This window comes from Onychomys torridus, chromosome 16, assembly GCF_903995425.1.
Source record: "Onychomys torridus chromosome 16, mOncTor1.1, whole genome shotgun sequence".
NCBI lineage: Eukaryota > Metazoa > Chordata > Mammalia > Rodentia > Cricetidae > Onychomys > Onychomys torridus.
This window is the reverse complement of record NC_050458.1, coordinates 47,292,669-47,305,563: the sequence shown is the minus strand read 5'-3', so window position 1 is coordinate 47,305,563 and position 12,895 is coordinate 47,292,669. Positions and strand designations below refer to the sequence as shown.

Here is a 12,895-nt window from a genome sequence, read left to right as displayed (position 1 = left end):
TATTGCTACCCAAAATATAAACTTGTTCGGTTTTGTCTTTTGTTTTTTGGTTTTTCGAGACAGGGTTTCTTGTGTAGCTTTGCGCCTTTCCTGGAACTCATTCGGTAGTGCAGGCTGGCCTCGAACTCACAGAGATCCGCCTGCCTCTGCCTCTCGAGTGCTGGGATTAAAGGCGTGTGCCACCACCGCCCGGCTGGTTTTGTCTTTTGAGACAGGGTCTTGCTATGTAGACTTGGGTGGTCTGGTAATCAAAACAATCCTCCTGTTTCAGTCCCCCAAGCTCTGGGATTACAGGCAGGTGCCACTATAGTAGGCTGATGAAACACAAGCACATTTTTTTCAAATGGTTCCTATGGATTTGTATGTAATTTGTGGGCAAAGAGGAGTAATCCTATTGCCTAGAGACAGCTGAACTGAAAGCCAACTTCTCTTTAATATGACTGAGGTGATTAATTACTTAGTGACTTCTTTTGAGGTGCCGGGAAATTGAACTCAGAGCCTGGTGCATGCTAGGCAAGTGTTCTGTCACAGGGGTTCCATCCTGAGCTCCCCAAATATTAACTTTTAAACTTGATTAAGAAATTGATGCATTCAAGTTGGGGGCAGCACTCAGCATTTATATAAATGTACAAAGCTCTGGGCTCCGTTTCTGGTACCTTAAGCAGTGTAACACAAAACAGTAAAATATAGGGGATGAAAAATCTAATGCCAGGATGTGGTGGCACATGACTTTAATCCCAGCACTTAGGAGACAGAGGCAGGTGGATCTCTGAATTCAAGGCTAGCCTGGTCTACAAAGTGAGTTCCATGACAGCCAGGGCTACACAGAGAAACTCTGTCTGGAAAAAACAAAAACAAAAGAAAATCTAATGTCTTGTCTTTTCTGAGATAAGGTCTTGCTACATATCCTTACCTGGTCTAGAACTTGCATCAATCCTCCTGCCTCTGCCACCTTAGTGCTGAGATTACACATGTAAGCCACCGTTTCCAGCTCTCCAATAACTTTTCTAAGACTAAAGCAAAAATGGATCAGGATGGGTCAACACAACCCACCCTAAGGCAGAGGGTGGGTTGTCACGGTCAAAGCTTTGGAGTACAGTAGCTTTGGCCAGGAAGCCATCTCCAGCACTGCTCCTGATGGCAATGCTTCTTCTCAACTCTGTCATCCTCAATAGGACACTGAGTCACATGGTTGGCCATCTGCTCCAAGCAAGGCACATGTCTGGGTATCACTGGTATCCTCAGAAGCCCAAGCCTGGTGGCACATGCCTGTAATCCCTACACTCAGGAGGCTGAGGCAGGAGGCTCAGCTCATGAGTTTGAGGCCAGCCTACGCTACATTCGGTAGTGAAATTGTCAAGAATTTTGTGGGGAAGAAAGGATGAAAAGATCATATGTAAAGTCCTGGAAATAACTAGAACATGGTAACACGGATTGTAAGCACACAGCCAGGTTCAGATACAGTTTTCTGCCATACTATTTCATTCACCTTGGTACCACAGAGCCCTGTCTGAAGGCCAAGGCACAGTAGTTGGTCCTGAACCAGATTCCATGCTTTTCAGGGCCCTTCTGGACTTCTGGCTGTCCTTTCCACTCTAGGAAAGAAATCTGTGGGGCCAAGAAGATGTGTGTACTTGGAAACCACGCTCCCCTTTCTAGGTCATATTCCAAGTGACTATAACCCTTGAATCTCTAGCCCTCAAAGCCTCAAGCCTACAAAGGCTTACCTAAACTCTGCTTACTCCATGCCCCACTGATTTCTCATGACTGCTTCTTGTTCTTAGGGTCGTTCCTTAGATGCCTGGAGCTTCAGTTTTGTCCTACTGATTTTCAGATCTCCACGTCACTGTTCATTTCTTTCCTTTTCTAATACCTACATGTACCCATGAAGTTAGTGATTATTTGTGGTCACTGTAATGATTTCAAGTGGTCAAGAATCCCTCTCTCCAATTTCTCTTGGCCCCTGATGCTCTGATTTGGATACCAGACAAACCACCACAACTAAAACAGCCACTATGCCTGGCAAGACGACTCAGTGGGAAAAGACAATTGCCCATCCCAATGACCTGAGTTTGATTCCTAGAATCCCATGTTGGAAAGAAAGAACTGACTCTCACAAGGTGTCCTCTGACCTCCACACATGTGTCATGGAGTCTGTACTCGCACAAAAAAACAATAATGTAATTAATAATAATAATAAAAAGACAAAACCAGCCACCCAAACAAACAGAAAAGCACCATCTCCATTCATTCCCCCAAACCCCTACAGCAAGTCCTTTCTAAGTCTTTAAAAAAGGGAGGGCCTTGGGGGGAGATATCAAAGGTAGCAGAGTCAGTCATATGTGGGGCAAGCAGCCTGTTACTGGAGAGTCTTAGTGTGGTCCAAATTGAGTAATTGGAGCTTAGCATTTCAAATGCAGTACTGTAAGCATTCACTTAGTTCAACCATGGGGAATAACTGTTCTGCCAAGCTAAATTCCCACAGCGTGAGCACTTACCAACACCTCATCACTCTGCTCTGCCATCACTAGCTTGTTGTATGTGGGTGGGAGAGCGGGCAGACGTCACAGATATTGCAACTCTGTCAACTAAGGCCAATTTCTTTCATACAATTTAACTAAGAGACGTCCTTAATCTCAGAACAAAATATGAACCAAATACAAATCTAATGTTCATACATTCCAAGCATAACATAGATTATAGAAAACTTTTTAAAAAAATCATCAAGAGAAACCTAACAATTTGTTGAGTCCTAACAATTCCCAGAAAGCCAAGACAAAAGAGCAGTCTGCTGGAGGGACAGAGGCTTTGGTCTATGTGGGCCAGGTCTACGTGGACCTGGGTCTCAGCAAGGCAGCCCGAAAAGCTGTGGAGACAAATTACTTCTCTATACTCATTTTCCTCACCATAGAAGGCTGTCTGGGAAACACACACTTGATTCTTTGCTCTGAGGATTAATAAGATAATTTATGCAGAGTGCTTGCAAGGGGCAGGCCCTTACGAAGCCCCTCATTAGTGACACCCTTCGAGCACCCACGACACAGGCACTTGGGCCCACTAGGGTTTTCATCAATTGCTCTCCAAAACCAAAATTTGCTTGGGAGACACATAGGCTGGTGTGTAGAGGTCACAAGGTTTTAGTTGACAAAGCAGGTTAAGAGTGTATAGGCAGATGGAATTGAACTGACTGATTTTTTGTTTTGTTTTGTTTTTTGTTAAAGTAAAATCCCTTTTAACTCTCATGAGAGCGCCAATGACACCATCTCCAGACAGCTGGGTAGCAAGCCCTAACCAAGGAAAGATGAGCATTTGTGGGAAGGAACACTATACAGAGACACCAAGAGGGACCCCAGTGAGCTGAGCTCTAGGCTGCAGGACAGTCATGCTCTTGAGCTCCGCGCTCCACTGTGCAGGAGCATTGTAATGCCTCTTTACTGTTCCCTGCTCCATGCTTTGTGTCAGGCAATTACATGGACTCTCATTTCCACAGAGAGCCGTGAGACCTGGAGAGGGAGGACTGGGAAAAGGCTTTATGAAGCTTTGAAAATGGAGTTTGTGTTCCAGCTGCAGTTCACAGAGCACAGGGGCAAAAAGGTTTCCCAGAAGTGGGCTAGCACACCCAACCTCACCTCACTCCTCTTCTACACCACACCCCAGCCCCAGCTGTCTCTAAAATTTAGAGGTAAGTTGCTGGAGCACTAAGAAACTACATTTGGGTTCTGTCTCTTTCAAAGCAAGAAACAAAACTAGAGACTCTGTTTAGCATCCATGTATTTCAAGTAGTTACATACTTCAAAGAGACACAAATTCATGTGCACTCTATGGAGTTTATGACCTAGAGGCAACATAAATTCTCTTGGCTGGCTTAGCCACACAGCATTGAGTACAATAAGATAACCTGAAATGTGATCAGATCAAAATTTTATTATTTTATTTTATACATATGGGTGTTCTGCCCACGTGTATGTCTGTACAGCAAGGGTAAGTATCGTGCCCAAGGAGGCCAAAAGAGGGTGTTTGCCCAAGGAGGCCAAAAGAGGGTGTCAGATGCCCTGAACTGGAGTCACAGATGGTTCTGAGCTGACATGTGTGTGGGTGGCTGGGAACTGAACCTGGGTCTTCCGAAAGGGCAGCCACTGAGCCATCACTCCAAGGCCCCTGATGGGGTAACATCCGATGGGCCTGGAGTTATCCCAGATGGAGTAACAATGTCTTAATTCTTTAGGTATTTGCTATCTAGCCCTGGGAGGTGAGGGAAGAGCTGGTACACAGGTCATTATTCTTTGCTTCTTGTGGGGGTAGGGTAGGAAGAAGTGTTAAGACAGGGTCTTACTACACAACTTACCACATAACTTGGAATTTACCACGTTACCAAGGCTGGCTTCTCTGACCCTTCTCAGACATGACATTACACTGTGAGTGGTCACATACAGCAAAGGTCACTCATTTATTTCTATTGTATGGGTATTTTACTTGAATGTGTCTGTGTACCATGTGCACGTGGTGCTCACAGAGGACAGGAGAAGGCATTGGATCCCCAGAATTGCGGTTGTTATTAGCTGCCATGTGGATACTGGGAACTGGACATGGGTCTTCTGCAAGCTCTCCTGTCCCACTACTTTTTTTTTTTTTTTTGAGCTAAGGATTGAACCCAGGGCCTTGAGCTTGCTAGGCTAGCGCTCTACCACTGAGCTAAATCCCCAACCCTTACTTATTTTTTTAATACACATTTTATTAATTCTTCGAGACTTTCATAGATGTTATTCTCACATTTTATATTTATTATGAATGTTGTGTTAAGATAATTTACTTTTATTTAATTATTTTTTTAATTCTATTTATTTGCCTGGGGGAAGGGGACACTTATGCATACTAGGCACATATATAGAGGTAACTTTTAGGAGTCAGTTCTCTCCTCATACCATGTAGGCTCTGGTGATAAAACTCAGGTCAATCAGCTTTGGTAACAAATGCCTTTACCTGATGAGACAATGTTTTAAATCATGAAAGGAATGTATTCATTATAGACAAATTTAGAAAACAGACCAAGTGGTGGTGGCATGTGTCTTTAATCCCAGCACTCAGGAGGCAGAGACAAGTGGATTTCTTGAGTTTGGGGCCAGCTGATATAAACAGTGAGCTCCAGAACAGCCAGGGCTACACAGAGAAACCTTGTCAAAAACAAACAAACAAACAAACAAACACCACCACTGGGGCTGGAGAGGTGGCTCAAAGGTTAAGAGCACTGACTGCTCTTCCAGAGGTCCTGAGTTCAATTCCCAGCAACCACTGTAATGAGATCTGGTGCCCTCTTCTATATACATAAAAAAAAAACACACTACCACCACCACCAACAAAAACAGGAGTTCTACAGTATTATATTTTATAATATCGGTGCCATAGAGTTACTTAATCACTTAGTGAAAACAGATGGTTGTTTTAAAATCTTCTGCATTTCCAACAAGGGCTGGCAAGATGGCTCATTAGATAAAGGCACTTTCCACCCAATAATGCAAGCCTGAGATGGGAGTTTGATTGCTGGAATGAACCCACGTAAAGGTAGGAAAGAACCAACCCCAGAGAGTTGTCCTCTGACTGACACACACACACACACACACACACACACACACACACACACACACACACACTCTGTGGCATGGTCCCCCTTCCCTGTCAAATCTCATACACAGACACAAAATAAATCATTCACAGAGACACACAATTAAAAAAAAAAAAACAACAAGCAAACAAACAAACAAAAACAACAACAGAAAAGAAACTTTAATAAAAGCCAGGGTCTGGAGGATCACTTGCTGCTCTTCCAGACCACCTGAGTTTGATTCCCAGCACCTATGTCGGACAACTCAGAACTACCTACCTGTGATTCTAGCTCCCATGACAGGGGCTCTGACACCGTCTTCTGGCCTCCATGTGTACCCACACAAACGTGACACACACAAATGAAGTTAATAAATCCTGAAAAAGAAATCTTCATAAACAAAAGGGGCTTAAGGGGAAAATGGATCAGGGTCACAAGATTCAAAAAACATGAAAAGCTGAGTACGGTGGTACGTGACTGCAATCTTGAACCTGAAGGAGACAGAGGGAGTTCAAGGTTATCCCAAGGTCATCCTTGGCATAATGAGTTGGATTAAGGGTTTCACCATATAGCCCTGGCTGGCCTTAAACTCACAGAGATTCACTTGCTTCTGCTTCATGAGTGCTAGGATTGAAGGTGTGTATTACTACAGTGCCCAGCTAGCTATCTTGGACTTTTAAGTGACAGATGAGTGAATTCTTTTTAATTGCCAAAGAAACCTCAAAAGAAAATTGGACAGGGAGACAGAGGTTCTCAAATGCTTGTGTTCATAACATGCTGAAATTATGGATTCCTTTGCACATATATTACATTAAAGTAAAAAAATCAGAAGAAAAAGGCCTGACTCAGTGCATAATAAGAGTGCTCCCTGAGTGAGCATGAGGACCTGAGTTCAAATCCTTAGTACTCATAAAATCTGGTCATGGCAGTGTGTGCTTATAACCTTAGAATTAGGAGGTAAAGAGAGATGAATCGGAGGGCACACTGGTTTCCAGCCTAGCCCAAACAGCTGGCTTCTAGTTTAGTAAAAGGTCAATACAGGAAGACACGATCCTGCTTTGGCTTGTACATAACAGAACATTCACATACGTAAAACACACACGTTCTCATTCACATTCTCTCTCTCCCTCCCTCCTCAGCCCCCTCTCAGGAGAAAAAGAAAGCACCCAAGAAATCTACAGCAATTCTTAACATGGTCTCCTGGTTGCTCTATCCCAGTCTCTCTCCCTTCTTTCCCAGGCACCCCAGAAGGTAGCTCTGCAGCTCTGCAGGAAAGAAGTGGACAGAGTGAAGCCAGTCCCCACAGCACAGCCTGAGCTAGCTGTCATCACCTCAGCTGGAGGAACTATTTTCAAGGCCACTTTCAATGGCTTCTACTCTGCCACAAGTTCACCCTGAAGTTGTTAGGTGTTATTTTAAGGTAGCTCCGCAGCAGCTATCACTCCAGCCTATATCCTGCTTTGAATTCAACCAGTCTCCTGTCCAATAGCATCAGCTTTGAGTATCTGATTGGGAGATCCATCTTTCTAATCATATTTAAAGTTTTAAAATTATTTTTTATTTTATGTGCATGAGTGTTTCCAATGAATGTATTTATGTGCACTGCAGATGTGCCTGATGCCTATAGAGGAGAAGAGAGGATATTGGTCTCCTGGAATTTTAGCTAAGGACTGTTGTGAGCTGCCATGTAGGTGCTAGGACCCAGACCCAATTCCTTCACAAAAACAGCAAGGGCTGGCTCTTTTTCCTGCACATGTATGCCTGCTGCCCAGAAAGGTCAGAAGAGGGCATCAAATTCCCTGGAACTAGTTACAAATGGTTGTTAGATGCCATGTGGGTGCAGGGAACAGAACTCAGGTCCTCTATAGCGTAGCAAGTACTCTTGACTGCTGAGCCATCTCTGTAGACCCAAATCAAATTTCACATGTTTCAGAGCTTCCTACCACTTGCTCTGACTGACTCCTGTTGTTTGTATTTTTGAGACAGGGTTTCTCTGTGTATGTAGCTTTGTTGTCCTCGAACTCAGAGATCCACCTGCCTCTGCCTCCACCTCCCAAATGCTGAGATTAAAGGTATGCGCCACTACACCTGGCTCTTTTTTCTTTCTTTAAAGGTGTGTGTGTGTGTGTGTGTGTGTGTGTGTGTGTGTGTGTGTGTGTGTGTGTGTGTGTTCAGCTTATGTGGTACTGCAGGGGACCAGTCAGATTCCCTTGAGCTCAAGTTAGTTACAGGTGGTTGTGAGCCAACTCTTGTGGGTGCTTGGAAGCGAATTTTGGTCCTCATGAAGAGCAGTAAGGACTCTTAACTTCTGAGCCATTTCTCCAACCCCACTCTCCAGCTCTTAAAGGTTTCACCTCTCACCTACTAGTTTCTCATCTACCCTGGAAAGACCCACTTCCCTTTCTGCACAGGCTTGGGGTTGGGTAGTCATTCTCGGGAAAGACCACTGTGTCCTGACTTCCGCTTGAGAACACCTTCACTCTTCCTCTAAGCTGTCTTGACATTCTACTTCAAACTACTTGCGGGCTTCCGCCAAGGACTCCCCACCTCACACCAGCTACCGGCTAGCTTTTGAATACACAAGATTTCTTCTAGAAGAACCTAGATGAGGGATAGAGCTTAGTGGTACCAACTGACCAATATAGCAGCTGACCAACAGAGAGAGAGGTCCTGGGTTCTACCCCAGCACTGACAACAAACCAAAGACCTAAGAGCCAGGTGTGGTGGTGACACATGCCTATAATTCCAGCACTCAGGAGGGCGAGGCAGGAGTTCCAAAACAGCCTGGGATACCCAGCAAGACTCTGTGAAACGCAACATACAAAGGCTGGATCATGGTTAGGACCATAAGCTGGCTCTTCCTAAGGATGTTTCCTGGGTTTGATTCCCAGCGTCTACATGGTGGCTCACAATCTGCAACTTCAGTTTCAGAGTATTCAATGCCCTCTTCTGGCCTCTTGGGTACCAGGTGTGTATATGGTACACAGACATTCATGCAGCACACTTACATGCAGGCAAAACATTCACACACATAAAAAAAAAATAATAATCTTTTTAAAAAATAAGGAGGGCCTCCTGAACCATCTTTCCATAAGCATCTCCTTCTATTTCTTCCCCTTAATAAACTCTTAGAGTGGGAAAAAAAATAAGGAAGGCCAGCAAGATGGTCCAGTGAGTAGAGGCACAGCACCAAGTCTGACGTGCTGTGGATATCTCTCTGTATAAATAAAGTGCTGATTGGCCAGTAGCCAGGCAGGAAGGATAGGCAGGACAAGCAGAGAATTCTGGGAACAGGAAGGCTGAGTCAGGAGACAATGCCAGCCGCAGCCATGAGTACCAACATGTAAGATACTGGTAAGTCATGAGCCATGTGGCAAGGTATAGATTTATAGAAATGAGTTAATTTAAGATATAAGAACTAGATAACAAGAAGCCTGCCACGGTCATACACTTTGTAAGCAATATAAGTCTCTGTGTGTTTACTCGGTTGGGTCTGAGCGGCTGTGAGACTGGTGGGTGAGAGATTTGTCCTGACTGTGGGCCAGGCAGGACTTGAGAAAACTCCAGCTACACTGATGGGCTGAGCTGATCCCTGGAATGCGTGTGGTGGACGGGGACAATTGACACCAGCAGGTTGTCCTGTGGCCTCTGTGTGCGCCTCCCACAGAAATAAGTAGGTAAATCGTCTAAAAGCAAATTTCACTTTCTATTTGGAAATCATATTTATATTTTATTGAAATGTATAGGAGGTGATTAGAAATGAAGTCAAATTCATTTGTATTAATTTTATGTGATAATATAATAGTTACATCTGACTGCTGCCCCCTCCCTTTTTTTGGTGTGTGTGCGGAATTGAGATAGGGTCTCATGTATCCTAGGCTGGTCTTGAACTCCTGACTCTCCTGCCCCCACATCCTGAGTACTAAGATTACAGGCATGTGCCAGCATGCCTGGTTTCCAAAACGCCCATTTATTTATTTATTGTTTTTGTTTGTTTGTTTGCTTGTACACAAGGTGTCTCTTGTTAATGGCTGTCCTAAAACCTGCTCTGTAGACCAGGCTGACCTCAAACTCAGAGATCCCACCCACTGTCTCTGTCTCCTGATGAGTGCTGGGATTAAAGGCATCCACCACCACACCTGGCTCCCAATATGTCTTAATATTTTATGAATCACAACTTGGGGAAAAGATGCAATACAGACCTGAGTGGCAATAAAAAAAAAAAAAAAAAAAAAGGTGTTAGAAGGCACTTAGGAAATAATCCACATACTGCTTTCAATATTGATTTAAATGTCAATGGAAGAGATCTGGGGACTGAGCTCAGTAAAGCCTGGGATTCCATCTTTAGCATCATAAAAATACCCCCCCCCCCCATGCTAACTGGAGAACATCCACCTCAGGTAAGCACATGTATAACTGGCTCATGGAGGGGAACAGGGAAGAGATAGTCTTGCCCGGTTGACTGTAGCTTTTTCAGAGGTATATATTCCTATCCAAGTTCTCACTCATTAAAGGAGATCTGCTCTGACAAGACAAACTTCCAAAGCAGTGTCTCCTTAGCCCCTTCTGCTTTAATAAACAGCAAACCAAGAAAGACATGCATGGAATAAACATTCACTGAGATCCTTTGACATGTCAGTCACAAAAGTAAATGCCTCCGAGAGGCAGATTCTGGTGGTGAAAGCCTGTGTAGACATCTGTCTGTTAGGGCCAGGCACAAAGCACAGGGACTGTAAGAAGGGGTCTGCTGTTTCTTTGCCTGTGTTAGTGCAGAGTCTGTGGATGTTTATTAGCAGAGTATACACATGGTTTTAAATACTGGAAAACAACTTCATAGCACTGCCACTGTTATTCCCCTGGAAGCCTTGTTAGGCACTTTCACACACAGTTATATAATCGTCAACATCACCCCACGAGGCTCTGCTTTCAAGTGTTGGCTATAAGGCATTTTACATACTGCCTGGCTCTGTAGTGCTTAAATGTGGAGTTGACTGTGCCTAAGAAAACAAGTTCAAGTCCAAAGAGGAGTTTTGTACATAATCTCAAGCATACAAATGAGGAGAGAGATAGATGGGGTGGGGATGTTTTGCTTTCCCCCCACAAGCATCCTATTGTAGAAGTTATCCCCATAAACATACACAGTGTGGTTTTCCTGAAGAACTCCCTCCCTAGGACTGCCCCATCTCACAGTAGCGGGACTCTAGACTGTCTCATCTCTAGTTCTTACCGAAGGCTGTGGGGAGACACCAGACTCTTGGCACCCCATGTTTCAAGTGTCTGCACTCTGAATACAGCGATCCAGAAGACACGGCTCTGGGCTGACTAGTAGGAGTAGTAACAAAACCAGCATGACAGCTGAACACTTGGCATGGGTTTCCTCGTGTGATCTCTACTATACTTGGAGATAGGTGCTGCCATCACCCCCTCTCTGACAAGGAAACAAGGCACAGAGGTTAAGTAACTTGACCACTGCCACACAACCTGCAGGTAGTGGAGCTGGGACTTAACATCAAGCTCAGTCACCGCACAACTGCTCTGTTTCCATTATCACATGGATCGCAGCAAACCAAGTCTGGAAGCAGATGGACCGGGCAGATACTCAGTGAGTGCTTCGTTGATGAGTGAGCATTGTAAACACCCAAGCTCGGGAAGGAAAGGACAAGTCATCCTCTCAGGCCTTTCCTGTCTTTCCTAGCTCATGATCGGGCCCCACCCTAGTGCTACGCAGCTCTCTTAATGCTCTTCAAACAGCAGAGTAAAAGTTGAGCAAGATGCTTAAGGAACTGATCCTACATAATTCTGTGTTCTATCTGAGAGTGCCTTGTGTTTCACAATGACAGATGACCGGCTGTCAAAAACTCAGTCACAAACCACTTCACCTGAATTGTGCTCTTGGGGGGCAGAGTCCACAAAGCAAACAACCTCCACCCCCATTGGTACTAAAACCATTAAGGAATGTAAGACACCAAGACACTACAATTCACTATCATATCAAATCTCTTTAAAACTAAGGCCAAAAATATATGCAAAGTAGGTTATTAAATTATATACAAACATCCACTTGGCACTTGGTCTATGATGTTTACTATGTGTTGATAGGATCTTAAGTAAATGCCTCATGTGAGACCCTGTAGAGAGCAGACAAAAGCACTGAGCTGTGCATGGTGGCTCACAACTGTGATCTCAACATTCAGGCTAAGAGAGGATGGTAACTGAAGACCAGCCTAGGACGCGAAGAGAAACCTCATCATCTCAGAAGACAGGAAAATAGGAGATGATCGAAAGAAAAGAGAAAGGCAACAGAAAAAAAGAAAAGTGCTGGTTCTCACCCTTCAATCTCAGACGCTCGGGGTGTGGCTCAGTGCTTACCTGGCATGTATAAGGCCCTGGATTTAATCCCCCAGCATCTGGGAAACTCAAACAAGAGGCTTGTGAATTTGATGGCATTCTGTTGCAGTGAGACAGTGTCTAAAAGGGGGGAGGGCACGCTAGGGTTGTAGCTTAGTGCTATTAGTGGTAGAAGGCTCGCCTAGCATGTTCAAGAAAATCTCAGCGAGGACAGCAACCCAACCAATTTCACAAACTTTAACATAAGGGAGAACAGACCAATGCCTCGAGAAGAAAAGGTTGTCAGAGAGTAAAGGACCAATCCACGGTGGGAGACTGAAAGCTAAACCTAGGATAGAAAGGGTTTTATGAGTTAAAGGATAGAAAAATGTTCAAGGAAAAGGAAAGTTTGAGGGGAAAAAAACAACAACAAAACACAGTGCCAGGAAATGTCCTGCAAGTTGTTAATACAGAGATTGTAGAAGGAAGAAGAGGGGCTGGATGGAGCTGCCTACAGATAAAGTGTAAAAGGCCTTAATGCCATCATCACAGAGTAGAAGCACAGTGGACAGGTGCCATTCTTGTCTCATTTGCCCACCATCAGGTCAGGATCCCCCACGAACATGCTGATCTTCCTTTGGAGAATGCCCACCAGGCATGCCTTGACAAGGCTTCCTACAGTCAGCTCTGATTAAGGCATGCTCCTACCAGGGAACCACCCAGGAAAGTAGACAACAGGTCATAAGGATGGTGAGGTCCTAAGCAGGCTGCTGTTTAGCTTAACCATGGATGGGCTCTGGTGCTGCTGCTGAGCCTCTCTAGGTTCAAACCCATTTCCCAAGCCCAGCTTTCTAGAGATTCTCTGGTCAATACACATACTACCCTCCCCAAATAAATCCCGACTTTTAGTTCAAGCTAGCCAGATAAAGAATACACTGAAGCAAAGAAGAATCTGACCAAAACTGTTTG

The 12,895-nt window shown here is 44.5% G+C and overlaps 1 protein-coding gene across 3 annotated transcripts in view; it reads right to left on the bottom strand.

Annotated features, from left to right (window-relative positions):
• The window catches only part of Srebf2 (sterol regulatory element binding transcription factor 2), a 61,025-nt gene that overhangs the window by 36,895 nt on the left and 11,235 nt on the right, over positions 1 to 12,895 (bottom strand). The window contains exon 1 of one of the 3 annotated variants that reach the window (XM_036207506.1): positions 1,490 to 2,070. The exons of the other annotated variants lie outside the window; for them this stretch is intronic. Coding sequence (XP_036063399.1) covers positions 1,490 to 1,553 — 64 coding nt within the window. The 5' untranslated portion in view covers positions 1,554 to 2,070. Of the gene's footprint in view, positions 1 to 1,489; positions 2,071 to 12,895 lie in introns of those variants that run through there. 3 annotated transcript variants of the gene reach the window in all.